This window comes from Indicator indicator, chromosome 7, assembly GCF_027791375.1.
Source record: "Indicator indicator isolate 239-I01 chromosome 7, UM_Iind_1.1, whole genome shotgun sequence".
Lineage (NCBI taxonomy): Eukaryota > Metazoa > Chordata > Aves > Piciformes > Indicatoridae > Indicator > Indicator indicator.
The window spans coordinates 18,248,252-18,269,814 of NC_072016.1; the positions used below are offsets into that span (position 1 = coordinate 18,248,252).

Here is a 21,563-nt window from a genome sequence, read left to right on the forward strand (position 1 = left end):
CCACTTCTCTGGGGGTTGGCCAGGGCTTCAAAGGCTGCCAGCAAAGCCCAGTCTGCAGCACTGCAAGGTCCTCATGCTGCAGCAGCAGTGGTGCAGTCCTTCTTTGGCCATGAGCTCCCTCCTTGCCAAGGTAAGGGGCAGGCTGGGCCAGCCCTTGTCACTGGAGTGGGCTGGAGGATGCATGTCCAGAGCAAGGTGCTGGTGGTGGAGCATGGTCACAGGAATGCCCAGGGTGCACGAGAGACAGCAGAAGGGCTGTGGGCAGGGGGCTGGCACATGCTGTTCTCAGCCACCCAGGACCTGGCTGGATTCAGCACTGACTTTGCGAATGTGTCAAACTTTTTATTCTGCTCTTTTGAGTCTATTGAAAAAAAAAATATAAAAAAAAGGATTACTCAGAAAAAAAACTTTCCACCCTTGCCCCAGGTGGCTCAGGGGGAGAAAAACCTTTGTACAGCTTCTTCTCTCAGTTACTGAAGTAAAACTTGCTCTTCACTTCTGTGCGCTGTGGTTTCTCCCCCATGGATGGGGACAGCCCTACATGGAGTGATGCTGAGGAGGGCCAGCAGCTCCTTCCTTCCTGCTGGACTGCCAGCCCCAGGCAGAGCTCAGAGGTGTTAGTGCTTGCTGGCTCAGGGCTGGGGCTGGAGAGAGGAAGGGCAAAGGCTAAAGGAAAGGATGTCCCTTTATTCAGAGGAGGACCATTAAATAAGAGCAGAGAGGGGCAGGAGCCAGCTGTGTCCTGTCCCCTTGAGTCCAGGCAGCCAGACCCCAAGTCCCAAAGGCACTTGTGTAGGCAGGGCAGGGTGGAGGGCTGCCAGCTCCTCAGTGCACCTGTGGCTGCTGGCTGTGGGGCAGCTCGCCTTCTGGTCCTGCCTTCAAGGCCAGCACAGGTGCCTGCTCCTCCTCCACTGACTCACTGCCATAGGCACTGTCTTCCTTCAGCTCTGCAAAGCAAGCCCAGGGGTGCTGTCAGCAATGCTGGGGGCAGCAGGGACACTCCCCCCAGCCCCTCATTGCCTGTACCTGTGCTTTGCAGCTTCTCAAGTGCCTCTGTTTTGTGGAGCATGCTCACGGCCTTGCGGAGCCCCATGGAGTCCAGCGCCTCCAGCAGCCCTGCCATGGTGCCCCCTGCTAGCTGCAGAGAGAGGACACTGAGTGGGGCCAGTGTCTGGAAGGGCAGAGAGGATGGGGGCACCCTGGCCAGGCACTGACCTCGTAACTACGCAGGAGGCTGCCACTGGGTGAGGGAGTGTCCTTGTAGGTCTCCACCAGGCTACAGAGCCCCAGGCGCTTGGCCAGCTCGATCCAGTCTGACCCACTGCAGTCCTGGTTCAGCAGCTGCTCCAGTCCTTGCAGCACTTCACTGTCCAGTGTCAGGACCTTCCCTGTGCAGGAGAGGTACCTCCATCACACGCTGCTCATCCTCACCACCAGGAGGGTGGTGCTCTGCCTGGCCGCGGTGCTTTCGGGGGAAGAGAGGTTGCTCACCTGGCTGGGGGGCAGCAGGCAGCTCCACCTCAGGGCCCTGCTGGGAGGCCTGCAACAGGATCTCCCGCACCTGCAGACAGACACACAGATGTGAGCATCCCCTAAAGCAGCCCTCCCTCACCTCATACCACAGCTCTTCCCAGGATGTGGAGAGGCTTGCAGAAGCATCTGGAGATCTGCCCCACCTGTGCTGTGGCCCCTGCAGTAACATTCCTAGAGGGTTTGCTGTGCTGTGCCACACACCTTCTGGCTACGAGTCAGGTCCAGGGGCGTGTGGCAGCGGTGCTGTCTGTGCCCTGCTTGCAACTGCCCATGTGTAAGGGGCTTGGGGTTGATGCTGTGCTCCACAGCTGTGGCCAGCTCCCCCAGCTGCATGGCCAGCTCCTGCTCCTCGGGGTCAGCATCTGTGTCACTGCTGGCCTCTGATGAGGATGGGCTCACAGGCTCGTCATTCTCACACAGCACATCTGCCCCTGTCAGGGAAGGGTGAACTGAGCCCCTGAAAGGAAAGGTTGGCCCAGGGGTCTGTCCCTGTGCCCAGGCACTCACCAGTGCAGGCAGCCAGGGCTGTGGGGAGGGAAAGAAAGAGGAGGCAGGGCAGTGCCTTACCTGCTTTGAGGAGAAGTTTGGTGAGGGTGGGGGAGCCCAGGCTGGCAGCCAGGTGCAGGGGGGTGTTGCCTGCAAAAGTTCTGCTGTTGACATCTGCTCCCAGCTATGAAGAAAGGCAGGAAACAATGAGGATGGGCCGTCTATGTGCTGTGCTCCCCACCCTCTGTCACCCCAAGACCACAAAGGCCATTCTGCTTCTGCCAGATCCCTGTAGGAGGTTGCACCCCATCCCAGTCTCACAGCCACCAAATCACTAGCCCCTTTCATACCTTTTTCACCAGATGAGTGGCCATGTTCAGATTCTCCATTTCCACAGCCAGGTGCAGTGGGGTCCTCCCACCCTGCCTCTCCACTGCGTTCACATTTGCTCCTTTCCTGACCAGCAGGTCCAGGCAAGACAAACTCTTTGCCTTCACAGCCAAGTGCACAGGCAGGAGACCTGCAACAGCAGGACTCAGCAGCCATCCAGCCAAGCCCACAATGGCACTACCAAGTTCCTGCTCACTATCTCCCAGCCCCACTCACCATGGAAATTGGGGAGGCGGAGCAAGTAAGGGGCAGCTGAGCCCAGGTGGGCCAGCAGTGTCCTCAGCATCTCTTCATTGCCAGCCTGGAGTGCCAGGTGCAGCAGCGAATTGCCATAGCGGTCCAGCAAAGTGGGGTCAGCACGGGCTTGCAGCAGGACTTGGACCACCTGGGGCTGCTTGGTGATGACTGCTAGATGCAGTGGTGTCTGCAGGACAGCAGCATGCCCTCAGCATCTCTCGTAACAGGAGCTGAGTTCTGCACCACTGTCCTTGCCAGTGTGGCTGCACCATGCTCAGCCCCGCAGCCTCCCATCATGTGGGAGCCCGTAGGGTCATGAAATAGGAGCAAGCCTCAGGTAGAGTAGAACTGGCTGCTCTGGGAAACATGTACCTGCTGCAGGTTGTTGGAGATGTTGATGATCTGCTGGCTGGGGATGCTAACAATGACCTCAATCAGCTGCTTGATCACAGCTGTCTGCTCGTGGATAATAGCGAGGTGCAAAGGCCTGTGGAAAGAGCAGGATGGCCCCTGGCTTAGCTCCACACTTCTCCAAGTCTTCCTTGCCACCTCCCACCCCCTATAATGGCTCTGATGGTCAACAAGGCTCCCGCATTCTTCCCACAAACCCCCTGTGCACTCACGTGTCTCCGTTCTCATCCTGCGATGCAGCCAGATGCCTCTGGACTGCCAGCAGCATGCGGGGATCAGCAGTGACTGAGTAGTCAAGCAGGGCATGGGCATTGCGACGGGCCAGTGCTAGCATCCACAACTGGCATTGCTGGGCTGGAGACCAAAGCAGGATGTGACTGCCAGGAGCAGCAGCCCCATCCGCCCTCCTGCAATGCCCCCAGGTGCGGAGAAGAGCCACACCTGGCCCTGAAAGGTCTCAGACCTGTGCCACCTCTCCCAGGCAATGTCTCCCAGGCTTCACGCCAGCCCAGCCCCCTCATACCATGCTGCTGCAGCTCCTTGCAGTATGTGCTCCCTGTGCCCTCTGCAGGTGCCTGCCTGTCGCTCCCAGGTGCCTCCACCTCAGGGCTCTTCATCTGTACACCCCCCTGGTAGCCTGTCACTGGGTGGGGGCCAGGCGAGTAGATGCTGTTGTAGGCCAGCCCAGGGGAATAGGGGAAGCTAAGGTTCCCACCTGCAGAGCAAGAAGGAGGATGGGTGAAGCCTGAGGAAGTGGGGAGGACCCAGGGCCAGTCTGTGACCACCCAAGCAGGAAGGGTGAAGAGAAGTTCTCACTCACCTCCTCCAGAGCCAAAGCCCCCAGCACCCCCACCAGCACCCCCCATGTGTGAGCCACCACCAAAGTGCTGGGGAAACTGAGGCAGGACCTTCTTGCGCTTCCTCTCTACCTCTTCCTTATCTGCAGGGAGAGAGGGGCAGCAGGGTGAGCAGCAGCTGTGGCAACAAGGGGCATGCCAGCCTGCTCAGGGGGTGCTCACCTTCCACCACGGGGTAGTAGGTGAACTGTTTGGAGTCACTCACATCACCACCCCGCTTCCGCTTCAGCTGCAGGAAGACAGTGACTGGACGGTCAATCTTGGGCTTATGGTAGGGGGGCGTGCGGAAGACGATGGCATACTGTGGGCAGCACAGACAGACATGGAGTTCCACTCCTGGGAGCAAGGGATAGAACTCCCTGACCCCACATGAGACTCCCTGCCTCAATGCATGGCAGGACACCCCCTTACCTCCCCCATACCTGCTTGTGTACGTCAGTGGGGGAGAAGTCCCCAAAGGCTTGCCAGCCGTTCTCGTCATCCTCATAGAAACGCACCTCGATGTCATCTGGTGAGAGAAGGAGGCTGGCACCACCTATCTTCCTGTCCCACAGCCAGGCTCCAGGAATATGGACCCCTGACCAGCCAGTGGCCCCACATCTCTCCTGCAGCCTGCTGGAGGGAACAGCTTTTACCTTTCTGAACTTTATCACACAGCAAGTAGACCTCATCCCCTCCCCGCACAGAGCCTGCTGTCTTATCCATCCTTGAGATCTTCAGATTGGAAGCTCCTGGAGACTCTGCAAAGCAAGTGGAGGTGTTGAGAGCCACTGTGGCAGAGCATCCTGCACCTCCTTATCCTGTCCTGCCCTGTTCCCTCTCCGGCCTGGCCCCATGCTTACTGCTGTCATGGATGGGGTCAGAGATAACAGGCTGGAGGGCTAGTGTGAAGTTCCCACTGCTGTCACGGAGGTAGGCAGTGAAGCGCAACCGAACGATGCTCAGATCCATCACCTTCTTCAGCTCCTTTGCCTCCAGCTCAATCTCACGCAGCTCCGCTTCTGCCAGGGCACCAGGACATACCATCAAGCTAGGCAAGGGGATGGGGCTCCAGGTCCCCCTGCCTGCCCCATGCTGGGGGACTGGGGTTAGCATGGGGTGCCAGGAGCCATGCCAACCCCCACTGAATCCCCAGGCTGCCCTCACCTGTCAGCAGATGGCTTCTGGTGCGCATCTTCTGCTGCTTCAGCTTTTCCTTCATGATCTCCATCATATTCTTCTTGGTGACATGGAGTACACCCAGGTTGCTGAATCTAGAGAACAGTGATCCCACTGAGATCTGGGAGTGCCAGGACTGGGAGCAGACAGCCTGGGGCAGCACATGGGCTCCGATGACTGGGAAGGATCAGAGCAAAGCACAGAGCAGTGCCACTCAGATGGTAGGGTGTCAACATGTGCAGGACATATGAGGAACAATCACAGAGGAGAGCAAAGGAGCCTGGAGAAGAGATGACTGGGTAACTCCAGGCTCTCACAGGTGACCAGACCAAAGGAGAGGACCAGGAGGACTGGAGGCAAACAGGACCAGGCTGAGTCAGCAGCACTTGCCAAATAACCCCAGACTCAGACTGGCTACATACAGTATCTGCAAAGCTAGGAAGCTGCAACCCTGAGGACAGAAGCCCAAAACAAGCTGCACATGCTGGATCCAGAACTGAGCAAAATGCTTAAGGGGCAGAGCTGTACCAATGACCTTGTCTGAACCCACTCCTGGCTCAAGTCAGCAAACCCAGCTCCTGGATGCACTAACCTCTCTCTTCTCACCAGCCTGTAAGCTGCAGCCAGCCCCTTAACCACTCTGCATAGAAAAGAGGCCACCCCAGGTCTCTCTTATACATACTGAGCCGTCATGTCTTTAGGTCCCACAACTACAATGCAGTTGCCAGCCTCATTGCACTGCTTGCCCACCAGGCTGTGAGCATGCACGCGGGGAGGGTCGCTGTGTGTCACCAGGTCCACCTCAATCCGGGCCAACCCTGTGTAGTTGCAGATCTGTGGGAAGAAAGGAGATGGAAGTCAGGTGTGACAAATAAGAAGCATAGAGGACTCTCTGCAAACCCCTGCTATCCCTCCCTGTGGCCACCACTCCTCCTGCCACAGCCTTCCCATCCCTCTAGTGTCACAAGACACATCAAGCTTAATAAACATTTTCCATCCTTCCTTCAGGGCAACCTCCCAGTGTCCATGCACAGCTGAAGATGCTGTCCCATCCCCTCCCCAGGGCAGAGCTCACCTTGACGGTGGGATAGGTCTTGCGCCCCTTCTCACTGGATGCTCCTGGCAGCCCCCCATGTGAAGGGCCCTCACAGCCGTACCGAAAACGGAACCCCCGCTGTGGAGGCAAAGAGAGGGTCAGCCAAAGGTGGCCCAGACATGACACGATGACAGCAGGAAGTGACAGCTTGCCCCTACCTGAGTGACATCCTTACCTGCTTTGGCTGCTCGATGATGACAAGGTAGGGACCTTCCACTGGAGGACAGAGAGGCACTGGTAAGAAAAACTGGATAACCAAAGTGTGTATTCCCAGTAAGGATGCTAGAGGTATGGGGACAGTGCTGATGGAGAAGTGACCCCTGTCTCTCTCATGGTGCTCCTTGGGGCTCCCAGGCTCTGTGCTATTAAAACCCAGTTGGGAGTAGAGGTCAGAGTGGCAGGGAGAGAAGAAATGAGTCAGAGGATGCTCTGTCACAGCCCAAACTCAGGTCTCCGATATACTGAACAATGGGGTCAGACTGAACAGTCCCTGTCCTGGTGGCATGGGGCAGAGATTCCCAGCCAGCCCACCATGGGTATACAGCCCATGGTGTTGCTAGGAATTGTGAAGCATGAGTCAGCCTGCTGGAAAACCCCACTGCAGCTGGGGACCCCAAGGGAGGGCACAGACAGAGAAGCCCTTACCAGTCTCCATAAGGGGCTCCTTCTGCTCCATCATGTGGGAGCCAAAGTTGAAGTCATCATAGTCGATCCCATCAAGGCACTGGGTGATAGGAGAGAAGATGAGTGTGTTGGGGCTGGAATCCCCAGATGCTCTCATAGGCAGGTACAGATCCCCATCTCCCACCCAAGCTGGGCAGTCTGGCACAGACCTCCATTGCCCACCTTGCAGGGCAGAGCGGTGACAAGCATAGATCTCAAATTACTCACGGGGAAGAAGGCTGGGCAGGGGTAGACTCCTCACTGACCATCCCTAGAGACACGAGCAGACCCCCTTTGCCCACCTTAAGGATAAACAGAGACCCCCTCACCTCCCACCCTGAGCACGGACACGAACCCTCCTCCACAGCCCACGCCAGTGGAACCTGAAGACCTCCCATTGGACCCCTGGGGGTGGAGACAGACCCCCATTTCTTCCCAGCCCGTGGGCTCCGGCACTGCTCCCAGCCCAGCCGCGGGGCCAGGGCCAGGCTGAGTCTCCCCGCCACAGGGCCGGTACGATCCGTACGGCACTCACGGGCTGGAAATGCTCGTCCATGTCTGTGCGGGACCGGCCGCCGGCCTGTGGGGAAAGCGCAGGGGTGAGCGGGGACCGGCAGCGGCAGGAAGGCACCGCCGCTCCGGAAAGTCCCTAGAAACCCCGCCGAGCCGGGAAATGACGGGACCGCGCGTCACGTCACCGCCCCGCCCCAGCGGGGACCGGGCTCCGCGGGGCTGGCCCCAGGGCTCTGCTCGGACGACCATCCTGCGCCCGCCGGCCGCTCCCCCTTGCCGGCGCTCTCCCCGCTGCCTGGGACTTTTGGGCTTCGGGCTCCGGACGAGCGGGAAATCCCGGTGCCCGTCCGCCTCCCCCGGCCGCTCTCGCTTGGGCGCTGCCCGGCGCGCCCGGGCCGCCCGAAGGTCCCCAGTTTTCCCCGGCAGCACACAGGGGTTTGCCCCTGTACGCCGTCCCTTCCCCGCTTTGGGCACCAGTCCCCGCTGAGCAGCCATCCCGCCCTTGCCCAAGCCGTGCGGCGCAGCACGGCTGAAACCACCCAGACCGTGCCATAAACCAGGCACCTCCCAGGTCCCTGCCCTGCACCACCTCACCTTGATAATTCACCTCCCACACAGGGATATCTCCTCCAAGCCCTCCTGTACCCAAATAGGGGCAGCTCCCTCAGAGCACTGCCCCAAAGTCTGCAGCCCCCCCGTTGCCCCGTTGCCTGGTGGAAGCACTCTGGGCTCTGCAGACCAAAGCCAGTGGGACAGCCCAAAGGGGCTTTCCCACTCCTCCAGTTTCCACTTACATGGCAGCCCTTGCATCCTTTCCTCAGGCATGGCCTGAGAGAGGCATTTGCCATCCATGTTCCCATTCCCTCTTTCCTGCTAGGAAGCACCCGGTCTCAAAGCAGGGGTGGTAGCTCCAGAGTCCCTGTGGGAGCACCTCCCGCCACCCCCAGGCATTCTCCCTGCTGACACCAGCAAGGCACAGCCAGCAGCAGGACCCCTGCCCTGACACCAACAGCACTCATACCCTCCTACTCACCGGGGAGGAAGAGACTGGTCTCAGTAACCCATCCAACCCCAACATCGATGCAGAGACTGCAGGCTACCACAGATAAGGGTCCTGCTGGGATCAAGGTCTGCCTAACCACAGGAAACCACTGGAGACTTCTAGCAAAGGGTCAGGTTCAGAGCAGCACCTCTGGGCATGCTCTACTGTTCCACACTTCTCATTAAGCAATGGAAAGGAAAAAAAAAAATAAAAACCCCCATATCTGACTCCACAGTGCCCTCATACCATGAATTTCTGAATCAGTGGTTGCTGCAAGTCCCATTCAGGGGATTTTGTGTGTGTGGGAGAAGGGAAGGAAGGGGATTGTTCAACCTGTGTGTGACTCATATTCTTCAGAAGCTGAAAAGAGCCTTTCCAAGGAGAATTTCCAGCCACTCCAAAGAGGCTGCCATGTAGTGCCATGTCAGAGGTTTTTTCCCAGCTGCCCTGCCACTGGAGCCCATCTGAGCTCCAGCAGCCTAGGCCCATCCTGCCTGTAGCATGATATCCAGGCACTGGTGCAGTAGGGATTTTGAGGGACCTGGAGGTGCAGCAGAGATTGTAAGGAGGGTAAAAGCAGAGATCCAGTACTGCAAAATGAGGTGGGACCTTTCTCCTGCTATTCTGCAGGGGATTCCAAAAGCCTGGGGGCAGGGACACAACCCTCCACTGGCCTGTGGGAAGGAGCGTACACTGCCTGCTGTTGGGATGCCACCAGACATCCTGCTTGGGCAGTGTTAGCCTTCTACCACCAGCCAGCCACCTCATCTGCTGGCACAGATTTCCCAGAGAGGTGAAGGCAGGGACAAACATCCTACCTCAGTGTGCTGGGAATGGCCTCCTGAACCCTACCCACTGAGCCTGGCAGCTGGGCGAGCCCAGGCCTGAAGATGTTGAACAAACCGAACAGAATAGTTCCCCTTTTCCAGTGCCATCATCCCTATCCTCTCTAGAGAGGTTTTCATGGCTCACTCACCACTGTCACAGACACTTCCACTTGTTGCAGCAAACAGCATGACTGAACATCATGGGGTTGTACTGGTGTCTCCCTGATCCACACAGCTCTGGCTTGCTTGGGGAGGCACCCTTGCACAGTGCTTGCTAGAGGAAGCCCCCTTGCTCGTCAGAGATGGAGCATCATCATCCATTTCCTTGTTCCTGGAAGAGCAACCTCAGGCAACCTCAGAGTTGCCCTTGAGGCAAGTCCCTCCTCTTGTGCTGATCAACCATGCCTTTCAGGCCCCCAGGTTTCCCGTAAGAGTGTAGCACACACAGCTTTTATCCCTGACACATCCCAGAAGAGGACCTACCTCCCCCTCCTGCCATCAACAACATCCCCTGCTCTGTGATACCCAGTGCATCTGGCCTGAACATTGGGTTTGCACATACACTGCAGCCTCCACTTTGCTGCTCTGATTCCTCCCTGTCTTTGGACCTTCCTAGGGCTCAGGAAGGATTCTGCAAGCCTTTCTGGGAATGGGGAGGGGGGAAACAGCAATTCAGCTGTGACACACTACCCCAGAACACAGCACTGCCACAGCACCCTTGCTGAATGGCATACCCTCCCCATGCCAGCCAGGCTGTTTCGATTAAGAGCCAGCTGCCACCAAGCGACACAAGTTAAAGCTGTTCTTCCATGCCTGCAGCTTCTTGAACATGACCTAGCAATACAGGTGCTATTTTCTTTCCTCCCGTGATAGCTGGCTGACTTGCACAGCCAGTGCCCTGCAGGTGGGAGAGAAATGTCCAGTTCATCTGTCTGCAGGTGCTCCAGAATGCAGGAGGTGGTACAAGCATGTCTCTGCTCTGAGCTGTGCTGGTTTACAACTGACATGTTCCAGCCACCTAGCTGGCTGCCCCTTTAAGGTACTATTCCCTGCACATTTTGTTTCTTCTGGGGCCTGCTAGCACCTGCAAATAAGGGCTCCAAATACCTGACCTTGCCTTCTGCACAAATCCTGTGCTTTGCTCCATACCGGAGTCCAGCTACTGGCAAGGGTCTGGCAAGAGGTTGCCCAGCCCCTCTCGCACAGCATTCAAACAGACTTTGTTGTGAAAGTTATTTTCCCTTCCTGGAAACTGAGTTCTTGACTTACAAGCACGGCAGAGAGAAATCCCCTCTCCCTGAACGCTGTCATCCTCTCCCTGACAGCCTGCCCTCGAGCACCGAAGCCATTTGTTTCTCACTGTATTAAATGCCTTTACTCCCCTTGTGGCTATCAGGTTCGTTTTAGCAAACCCCAGCAAGCCACTGATCCGGTTTTCTCCTCTAGGGCCTGCAGATGAACCGCTTTGCTGCTGTGTTATGAGCCGTAGCTCCGGATGTATCTGTGCACCCTCAGAAACCCCCTGCGCACCAGCCGGGCCTTCGCCATCTCTCGCTTCCACCTAGTGCCCACTGCCCACGGTACTGTTGCGGCGCCGGCCTTCACGGCACCTTTGTCTGCGCCTGCCGGCGCGGATCTCTTCTCGTCAGGGCAGGCAGCGATGCGGTGGGGGAGCCACCGTAAGGGACCAATATGCACCAGTATTCACTGGCAACACGGAAACGCGAAAACAAGCCGTTTCCCCACTGGCAGGGGAACGGGTGTCAGCACCAGCGCTGGGACTTGCCTTCTCCCCCCAACATCAACACACGTGATTCCGGCCGATACCTTCCCACCATCTCCTCCCCACTAGCCCCGCAGCCACCAAGGGGCTGCGAGGGACCGGCGTGACCCATACTGCTCGGGAGGCAGGGTATTGCCGCAGAACCCTCAGCAAGGACGACCAGTTGGGCTCCGTCTGAGCTGGGAATCAGAATACCTTTGCAGCCGTCATCCAGCGCGCACATGGAGGGGGCTGAGGAGCGCGGCGGGGGCTGAGGAGCGCGGCTGGGGCAGAGGGCCGGGACTGCCATGTCTCCATGCCCTGATGCCGGGCTCGGCTCCCCGGAAGCATTTCCCGAGCCGGGGCCCGGCACTTGGGGCTCTCGGCTGAGCTGCCCTCCCCGCTGATGCAGCTAGCCCTGCTCGCTACGCGGCAGGCACGGCTCAGCCGCGCTCACCCCGTCTCCGGGGCACCGGCACCCCCACGCTGCGGCCCCCACCGCGGGCCGCCTCCCACCCACTCGCCTGCCCCGGGACGGCTCGGCCCCCACCGCCTCAGCTGCTTACCTTCAGCACCGACCCCAGCGCGACAACTTCACCCCGGCCGCTGCTCCGGGAAAGTCCCGGCCCGGCTCCGCCTCCCGGTGCTTCCCGGGTCCGGCTCCGCCCGGCGGGGGCAGCAGCGTGGCGCTGCCAGGGGAACCCCCAACGGGACATGCAGCTTCAGGCTGTGGCATCCCAGGTGAAACCGCTTGTCTTCCACCTGCCTGACACTGGGGACAGGACCTTTTGCTCCAAATCCCTTTGGACCATGGTCCCCAAGCTGGTCGCTCCCTGAGCCCTGCACTGAGGGAATAACAATCTGCCTCACCCGTGGCTGATTTTCACTTTTATTATTGTAAATTTACTATTCTCTTTATATATATATTTAAACATATATTAGCTATAAAAGTCAGAATTACATATACTGGTAGATTTAAAGGCCAGTTTTGAAAAGGTGGGCAAATCAGGAAGCCCAACCTGATCAACGCTTACAGCAGCAGCAAATGCCCCTCTCCTGGGACAAGGGAAAACTTACATATATATGTAGGTCTCTGTATACACACACACACATATACATACACACACATTCACCCCACTCTGCACCCAAGCCCTCCACTCCAGCCACTGCCCAGGACACCCCATGTCTGGCTGGCCTGAGTGTTGGGAAAGGCACATGAGGACGGATTTCGGAGTCCCAGAAGAACCACAATGGGGCATGAACTTCCTCGGTCCCTACAGAAATGGTTCCTCTTTCTATGCCTGTGCTCCCATGGTGGGAAGGCTGTCAGTGCCTCACCCCTGGGCTGGGAGGCCAGGGCTGGAGGGTGCAGGCTTTTTGGTGGGACACCCCAGCTTGGCAGCACGGAGAACCCTGCTGCTCTGTAGACACTGCTTACAGGACAGGACATCCCTGGTGTGATGGTAAACGCAGAAAACTATTCCCTAACCTAACTAATCACCAGGGAGCATGGGAACGCTGTGGCCCAGGAGCTGAAACCTGCCTCAGCAGTTCTCCAAGCTGAAAAGATATAAGTCATGGAAGGCCCTGAGCAGTGAGAGCTCTGGCCAGGAGGGCCAGTGTGGCCCAGCCAGGGCTGCTGGTGTCATCCTGCAGCAGGACAAGGCACGATCTGCAGGGAGGCACAGAGAGAGACCCCTCACTACTATTCTCACTGGGGGTGCAGACAGACCAGCACTGCCATCGCCTCCCTGAAAAGGGGAAAAGGTACTGTGAGGTTTTGGCTCCTCTGACAGTCACAGCAGCTGTCTGGAGGGCTTGTTCTTCTGCTGAACCCTCCCCCTGTGGCTGTGGAAGAGGGAGGAACAGCAAACCTCCCATTGCCAGCACATCATGCTGACTTGGGGAAGGGAGGGTGAGCCTCCTGCTCCCCCATGTCCCTTACAGAAGGATGCCTCTGTGGTTTGCCTCAAACAGCTGTGGACTCAGATGGGGCAAGCCTGGGGGGAGGTGCAGGGGCAAACCTCGCCTCCACCAATAGCAGCACCCTGCTGGCATCCCTGTATCCCAGCACAGACCCCAAACCCTGCAGGCAGGGAAGAGTTGGCTCCTTCAGGTGACGCTGGCTGCCAGAGGAGCCCCAGCTGCAGCTCCCATCAGGAGGGAAGGGCACCACATGCCCATATGTACGCACACATGCACTCCAAGGCAGCTGTGGTCTTGGAGATACTCAAGGCAGGGGAGCCACTGGCAGAGCCCAGTCTGGGGGTCCCCACCATGAGCCTGCCTCCTGTTGGGGGTCAGGCCATGGCCAGGCCCTCTGAGTGGCTGTGGATTTGGGCTGTGCTGGACATGCCACTCTCGCCTTTGTAACTTTTAGGGGTCTGACTGGCTTTCAGCAGGACCAAGAAGGTGTCTGTGGAGATGGCCCCAAACTCAAATGTGAAGGTGCCGTAGAAGACGAGGACATCAATAATGAACATCCACTCGCACAGGGCTGCCACATGCTGCAGCACGAAGCTCTCCTGGATGAAAAACACACCACCTGAGGGCATCCCCATCAAGGAAAGCAGAGATGGACCCCAACCATCCCATGCAGCACCATGCCCCATTGCCACTGAATGCTGGGGTAGCCAAGAGCAGCCCCCCTCCAGAGGAAACACCCCATTACCCCTAAACCAAAGAAACCCTACGAGCTTCCCCCCAAGCATCAGGAGGGCCCTGGCATGGGTGAGGTGGTGATACACATGTCCAAATCAGCCTCAGCAAATCACAGTTCTGATGCCAGGAACGGATTTTCTGAAGAGGCTGCGGCAGAGGGAACTCAGGCTACAGTTCTCAGGGCAAGCTAAGTGCCTAGATGCCTCCACCTGGGTGCTCATACCTGTCAACCTCTTCCTCAAATCAGGCTTATGATCCCCATCCTCCCATGGCATAAAACTCCTCAGCTCTCCATCCTCTCAGTAGGGTGGTTTGGGCTGCTGCATCCCAGTCCTGCAGCACTTCCCATCCCTCTGTGCTGCCAGCTGGCTCATCTCAGAAGGGGGGCCTGCTCCCTCTCCACCAGGTCCTACCGCTACCAGAGTTTCTTTATGCTTCTCTCATGCCCACTAGGAATCTTTAGGGAAACCTACTTCCATAGCCACCATCGGTGAGAGGAAAAGTTAGGTACATCCCCTACCCCTCCAGGTGAAGCCTCTACCTTACTTACTGTCAGCAAGACCAAGATTTGGGGAAGCTGAAGAGGCAGGGACCTCAAGTGCACAGAGTAGAACCTTCTGCTTATTCCCCCAATCCCACCAGGAGATGTCTCAGCCTGTTTCCCACACCATCCTTACCATGGCTTGCTGCTTTCCTTCTCCCCAGTCCCCAGTGCTTAGGAAGCAGCATGACCACTGCAGACAAGCACCATTCCTGTCTTCCCTTGTCCTTATATGCCCTGCCTGTCCCGCCCAGCTGGCACAGCCTCATGGCACTCCTGTCCTTTCCAGCTCCCTGCCTGCTTCCAGCCTGCCTGCCTGCTGCAGTGACAGAGCCAGACCCTCTGGCACATCCCAGGCCCATCAGCACCCCCCAGGCTTCTCCCGTGCTGCTCACCCCCAGCCAGATGCATGACAGCCTCTCTGGGACCTGTGTGCACTGCATGATTTTTCCCTTCCTGCCCAGTAACCACCACCTTGTTTCCAAATTTATCCTTAACCTCAGTTCCAAATAAGCCCCTGGCTCCCCATCCACACACTTGGGACCACTTTTCCAGCGCTGCTCCATCTGCTGCTGTGCCCCTCTCCCTGGTGCAGCGTTTGCAGACTGCAGCTCACCAAATCCTCCCTCATCCCATGTGCAGGTCAGCCAGTGGGCGCTGATGAGCCCTGGCTGACAGAGGTGCTGCCAAGCACCCACCTGGCACCTGCACAGAGCACTTTTGTACTGGGTTTCATACAGGTAACTCAGATGGACTTTGCAGTGCCAGGGGCTTAATATACCTTTGTCTCATTAAAAAACCCAGACAGTTAACTGGCCTTTCCACCCTGCAGCAGTGGCTGGGCTGGGCTGCAGCAAGCCAGGGCAGGGTGGATGTAGGGCACCCCAGTGCCCCAAGAGATGCCCACCAGCACCCCCTCCACTCCTGAGCCCCTGCACAGCCCTGATACTGCTGCTCCTCCAGCCTACACCTGCAGCAAGCTGCCCACCCTCAGCCCCTTGCCCACCTCTCTCCTGGCATTGTGCCTTGCTGCCTGACCAAGGATGGAGGACACGAGGTGCATAGGCCCTACAAGGACCACTTTTTGCCAGCCCATCCCGGATCTCCTCCCCACACCCTTCAGAAGGATACTGAAGACAAGGGTGAGGAAGGCCAGAGAGGTGAGGATGCTACGTAAGTGGCCAGTCCAGTACTGTCCACGGGTTTTGGCCATGCGGTAGGTGAGGATGGACTGCAGCAGAAGGAACAGCATGCTGGTTGGAAAGGCCACCCCTGCCCCGATGTAATGCAGCACTTTGGCATGATCCACCTGCAAGGGAGACATCATGGGTGCTGGCATGGCTCTACTCCAGGAGTGAGTTTGTGTCCGGGCAGTGCCCAGAGCAGATTCAGGGAACTTACTCTGTGTCCAACTCCCAGGTGAAGAGCAGATTTGGACCCACTACCTACAGCTAGAATTTTATAATCCTTCTATTTCTCCCATCTGTGGGGTGATAGTTCTCAAGCTCCCTGGGCCAGGAACCCTGCTGGGGATCGCAGCACTGCCTTCAGCAGAGCTGCTGAGCTGTGGCTGGAGCACATAGGGGATCAGGGCAAGTGAAGCTTCTCCTGCAGGGCAGCGTCAGCAGCTGCCTCTGGCCAAGCAGAGTGACCAGGGGCAGCAGGCAGCGAGCAGGCAGCTGCTGTGAGCCTGGTGCCTGGTAGCGCAGGCATGGGGATGAGCTGCTGTCTGCCGCCAAGCCCTGGCCCGCTCCAGACACTGGAGCACAAGCTCTGCCCAGACACGTTTCCTGGCATCGCCCCTTGAGCAGCAAACATCCACGGCAGGAACAGCAGCTTGGCCAGGCCGGAACATTCTCTGCCTGGCTGGCATGTCCCTGCCCACACAGGGCCACATGACTATGGAGGGGACGGATTGTGCAGATGGTCTCAGATAAGGGTTCAACCAAACCCAGCTGTTTAATCTGGACCCAAAACTGTGAGTGTACCACCAAAGAGTCCCAGTGCCTGCTCAGTACCCAGCAGAAGCAAAGGATTGCATGGATGGAACAAAACAACCACCCGAAATTCTATACTGCCAAGCGCTGTCAGACACACTCCAACTAAGTTCCCCTCCCACCCCCAACACCCCCAAGAACCCCTTGAGAATATGCCTTACCTGGAAGTTGCCAACCATGGTGAGGCCTGCAGCACAGACCCAGCCAGTGGCCAACCCCAGGGTGTTGAGGAGGGATGGCCCAAGGCACTGCAGGAGGTGGGCATAGCGCAGCAGCCCCACCAGGATGACTGTAGGAGAGAGGGACAGCCCCGTCACACCCTGCTCCCTGGGACCCCCCATCACCTGCCCCTGCCTGCTGCCAAGGGGTGAGCTCTGCAGGGCGATTCCTGGCCCCACAGCAGGCACTTACCCATGAAGGAGCCCAGGCTGCAGATGAGGCTGAAGAAGCAGCTCTCAGGAGGCAGGGTGCCACACTTGCTGTGGGGACAAGATGAGGCCCAGAGAGCCCTCAGCTGGGGGGCACTGAGGTGCAGTGCTTGCCCCACTCCCAAGGACACACTCCTGGGCTGTCCGAGCAGGTGGCTCTCAGAGCAGCTTCAACCCCTGGCTGACTCTGCGTCCCCAGTCCACGGCTGCTCACCTGACAAGAGGGATGTGGTCCAGGGTGCAGCAAGAACCAGGGCTGTCCACACCACAGGACTGATTGTAATTCCTGCCAGGAGCAAAGGCACCAGATAGGAGAGCTGAGCTGCTGCCCGGGATCCTCCTGCTCACAGGCCTTTCAAGAGCAGCAGAGCCACTCCCCAGTGAACACAGCTTGATGCCAGAAAGGTACCCACACCCCAGGCCCAAGCCCCTCCAGGGAGCAACCCACCACCCAACAGCATCCCCCAGGAACATCATACCTGGGTTTCACAGGACATCCCCTACCTTGTGGATCTGCTGCCCACCCAGTGTCCCTGTGCCTGCAAGGGAGAGGCCAGAGTGGAGCAAGGGACTCTATGGACCTGCTAGGTGCATGGGCTGGGGTGTTGGGCTCAAGAGGTTCTTGCAACCCCATGCCCAGTCAAGAGTGGGAACACCTAAATGCCAGCCCTGCCACACATCTCCAGGGTGGGAGCACAGGTGGAGCTAGGCACATCACCTCCAGGCTTGCATGGGACAGGCAGAACACTGAACTGAGTGGGACGTGGCCCTGACAGCCACAAGCACACAGAGGCAGTGCCACCCTGCCTGGGAAGAGAGGGTGGGTGTGGCAAGTCCCCAGGACTCCCTGGGGAGCCTGGCACACCAGCAGGACATTGCCCTGAGGCCTGTTAGCAGCTCCCAGTGCCAAGGGGCAGGGCTCTGCTGCCTGCAGCCACCAGAGCCCTGGAAGTGCCTCTGCAGCTACAGACCCTCTGGGCCCAGGGACCCAGAGCTTTTATCAGCCAGAGACACCTTCCCGTGCCACAGCTCCTGCCAGCAATCAAAACCATGTTTCTCCCTGCCTCCTCACTCTTCCAGCTAGCACACGCTTTCAGCAGGTTTTTGTGCTCCCCTTTCCTGCAGCATCACCTAGGCAGCCAGCACCTCTGCCTGACATGGCTGAATGGGGCTTCCTCCCCAACCTGCAGGTAGGGAGCCCTCCTCTCCACCCCTGTGCTCACAAAGGGTCCCCTCAGGCACTTCCAGCCTCAGGGCAGGAACAGGGACAATGCCACGCTGCCTCTGACTCAGGCTCCATCAGTTGCCTCCAGCAACTCAGCAAGCACATGGTTAAGGAGGCTTTTTGGAAAGGTCCTGGCTGGGCTCTGGGGTTTTTTCAGTCTCCTCGTTTACCGGTGGCTTTGTTTTCCGACCACTAAATCCCAGTGAGGCATGGAGCCCCACGGCCTCCTCAAGGGCTGTGTTTGGTTTGGGAGGGTTTTTTTAATTATTATTTTGTTTAAAGCGAGCAGCCCAAGGCCGGGAAGCATTATTCATCATTAAAGGTTGGCTGTGCAGGAGACAACCCAACACACATTCTTCCCAGGGCAGAATCAGCCATCAGGCAGGAAATGGCAGCAGATTTTTTTCTTCCCTTCTTCTTCAAACACTTCCAGAAAGAATTAAACTAACATGGATTTTTCTGGACAGAATTTTAAGGAGGCACAAGCAGCCAAAAACCCTGCAGAAGAAGTTGCCAAGAGAGCAAACAGGGCTTTTTTCCCAGCCCTTGCCCCTCCTGCACGTTTGTCCCCCATCCCAGGGTGCTGCTGGCAGCTCTGCCTGTGGGGTGGCTGAGTGCTATGGGGCCATCATGTCCCCCTGGTACTGCCAGATTTAGCCTCAAGCAAGCAAGCTTCCACCTTTCCCATGGAGACACACAGTCCTCTGTAATTCCCTGACCACTTATTTTCATATTTTCTGATGCTGTGTTTGTTCAAAGGCCTCCTTCTCCCAGTCTGGCTTACAGCAGGGCTGGACCATTCACCAGAGCAGCCATAACCGCAGGCAAGCCTGGACAGGGGAGGGAGGGTGACTTTTGATTGCCCTGCTTGGCCTTGGCTTCCTCGCTGCTTTGCAAACGTCGATCCCAGCCCTGCCAGCAGCTAGTCCCTAAGCAGCTCTGCTCCCCAAAGTGGCTTTTGGGCTGGACAGGAGACACACACCCTTGGTTAATTATGCCATTCACTATCATCACCATGTCTGCTGGGGGAGAAGGTGGCTCTGTACCCCTTTCAATGCTCCTGCCTCCCCCATTATTCCCAGATCCCTTCACAGGGTCAGTCTGGTCCCTGAAGTCCCTTTCAGCATGGAAGTGGTGCAGGGGAGGCCTCAGCTATCTGGTCGCATGGTTCAAGTGGGACAGTGCTGGAGGAGAATGCAGTATTGCAGGGTCTTTAACCAAGCTGGCCCATGGTGAAGAGACCCTGCTGCCCCCCAGGCCTTACCAGTTGTGGACAGGGCAAATGTGGTTGTTGGAGAGGGCCATGGCATACCTAGGGGAGACAATAACAAGGGTTACTGCCGGCAGCCACCCATCTCCCTGTATCACCATTCCTGGTCAGCACTTGACTAGTCACAGGAGCAGCGGTTACAAGCCCTTGCTGCCTGCCAGAGGCCAGCACTTGCTTTGTGGCACTTCTTGGCTTCACAAAGCAGAACAAAAAAACCTAAGTGCGTGAGCCCAGCCCATGCTCCAGGGAGCTCCCACTATCATGCCCCCCTCCCTGGTACCACCCCCTGCTCCAGCTTGCAGCTGCTCCTGTGGGCCTCTTCCCCATCCTGCTGCTGTGATCCCCAGACTCTTGGGGGGCTGCTGTGTCACAGAGCCCCCCACCTCAGCAGTGGGGCTCTCTACCAGTCTAGAGCTGTGTAGGGTGTCAACCTATGGCCACTGGGCTCTTCCCTGCTTCCCCCAGCCCCAGGTTGGCCAGTGCCTAGAGCTAAAAGAAGTCTGGAAAAGTAGCTGGTGCACTAGCAGGGCACTTTGGACAGATCAGCTCTGCTGATCTCTGTGGAGTTGCTCCCGTATCTCGGTCAGTGTGACTAGAGGTTCAATACATGCATTCCACTCAGCTCTAGGGGGATCTCAGCCCCTTGCCCTGCCCACCCAGCAAAAGAGTCCTCCTGCCTGGCAGCCACAGCACCAGGTGGCAACACACTTCAAATTGCCACTGTGGCTGTTAAAAATAGGCCCCAACATCGGTAAGAAAATCCCTCTGCCTGATTTGGCCATGTAACATCCAGTCTGAGAAAAGGGTGATGCCAGCGGAGAGGTGCCAGGGCACTGGAACAGTCTGGGGGAACCAAGGGGCAGCACTGCCTACCCAAGTGCCACCCACCAAGAACACTGCCCTCCCCCAGCTCCCTGACCCAGCCACTTCCCAGATGGCCCACCAAGCACCCAGTCCCCATCGCAGACCCTCCTGGGAAGAGGCAATAAGCTAAGAGAGGCACAAACAGCACTGTCGTCCTTCTCCAGCAGGATGTGCTACCACCTGCCCCATTATTCCTCAGGGCTCTGCATCCCAGCATGGCCCCATCAGCAGCCCAGCCTCACCCTGCCACTGTGCTGACAAGGGACACTGCATCCCCCAGCTGGCTGCAGGACTTGTTTGGGGGTACAAAAAGGACCCAAGACCCTCTTTTCCAGGGTAGTTCTGGCTCTGAGGGCCCTAAGCAGAACCTCCCACCTGTGCTGCTGAGGGCAGGAAGGGTTCCAGGATCATCCATAAGAGGCAACCAAGGCTTTGTAAGGCATCCTCAGGGGAAAACTTGAAACACGAGTTCCCCACACCAGGGTCAACATACAGCTTCATCATGAAGGAGGACAGGTGATACCACAGGGGTGAAGATCTCAGAGGGACCTGCATGGTTGAGGTTCACCTGCTACATCCCACACCCCAGAAAGCCCCATCACCTACACTACGGTTCCCTGTGCCTTTGGGTAAAGTCCCTCCTTCAGTACCCATTGCTGCTGTGGCAGTAGCACTGGATGCCTAACAGACCTGGGCAGGGCAGCCCTACGTGCTCAGCTGAGAATCCAGGGCCAAGGCCCAGGGAAGGGATCATCAGGACGGGCCAGTGTTGCTCACCCAGCTGATTCTGACTCTGCCTCCAGCACGAGGAACCAATGTTCAGCTGTGCCTCCCATCCCTCCACTGGGATGGATAGGGTGGATACCTATGGCACTACAGATCCTGGGCTGATGACATCGTTCCCAGGGCCATTCCCGTGCCACCTGAGTATCGAACGCACTCACGTCTGGACAGGATCAGGCGAACCCACGAGGTGCCAGAGGTGTGACGCCAAGGGGGTGCTGCGGGCCGGCACTGCTGCAGGGGATGCAGCTCCCAGACAAGGTGTCTGTGGGGGTACGGGGAGGTGTGGGAGCAACCTGAGCCTGCAGAAACGCTCCAGCACGACGCGAGCCAGCGGTGCTCTGCAAGACTCCGGCCCGCAGCATCCTCCAGGCCCCCGGCGTCCCACAGCCACATAGCCACCTGCCCTAGGACAACCCGAAGCATTCCTACCCGCAGCCCGGGCGGCCCCGGCCCCGCCGCCGGAATGGCGAGGGGCTGGCGGCGGCTCCGGGCCGTCCCGCAGCACTCACACGATCCACATGCCGGTGATGGTGAAGGCGGGCAGCATGATAGGCAGGATCCCCCAGGCCGGCATCCTCGGGCCAGGCATGCCCCGCCGGGCTACGGGCGAGCGGGGCCGCCAGGGGAGTCTCCCCACTGCCTCCTGCTGCCGAGCCACCGCCGGGCCGCGCTCCCCATGGGGGGCCGAGGTCGGGGCCGAGGTCGGGGCGGGCGAAGCGAGGTCCGGCCGTGCAGAGCCGAGACGAGCCGTGCCGGGACAACCCAGGCCGGCCCCGCCCCACGGGCAGCGCGGGTCCCGCTCGGCGGGCAGGGCCC

General features: G+C 58.3%; 2 protein-coding genes across 2 annotated transcripts; both read right to left on the minus strand.

Moving 5' to 3' along the window:
* Window positions 1-825: 825 nt before the first annotated feature.
* Window positions 826-8,422, minus strand: NFKB2 (nuclear factor kappa B subunit 2). The gene is made up of 23 exons (XM_054382603.1): window positions 8,378-8,422; window positions 7,358-7,411; window positions 6,814-6,892; window positions 6,344-6,384; window positions 6,148-6,246; window positions 5,755-5,906; window positions 5,061-5,167; window positions 4,757-4,915; window positions 4,550-4,654; window positions 4,337-4,422; window positions 4,077-4,215; window positions 3,878-3,997; window positions 3,581-3,772; window positions 3,270-3,411; window positions 3,019-3,133; window positions 2,626-2,833; window positions 2,370-2,539; window positions 2,101-2,203; window positions 1,735-1,964; window positions 1,492-1,561; window positions 1,216-1,388; window positions 1,027-1,138; window positions 826-947 (listed from the first exon to the last, which is right to left on the minus strand). The coding sequence occupies exons 1-23, from the start codon at window positions 8,420-8,422 to the stop codon at window positions 826-828; spliced, it is 2,823 nt and encodes a 940-aa protein (XP_054238578.1).
* Window positions 8,423-13,268: 4,846 nt separating this feature from the next.
* Window positions 13,269-21,336, minus strand: TMEM150A (transmembrane protein 150A). The gene is made up of 7 exons (XM_054382613.1): window positions 21,257-21,336; window positions 19,092-19,139; window positions 16,817-16,888; window positions 16,586-16,653; window positions 16,336-16,463; window positions 15,309-15,486; window positions 13,269-13,520 (listed from the first exon to the last, which is right to left on the minus strand). The coding sequence occupies exons 1-7, from the start codon at window positions 21,334-21,336 to the stop codon at window positions 13,276-13,278; spliced, it is 819 nt and encodes a 272-aa protein (XP_054238588.1). The 3' UTR covers window positions 13,269-13,275.
* Between the last annotated feature and the right edge of the window lie 227 nt (window positions 21,337-21,563).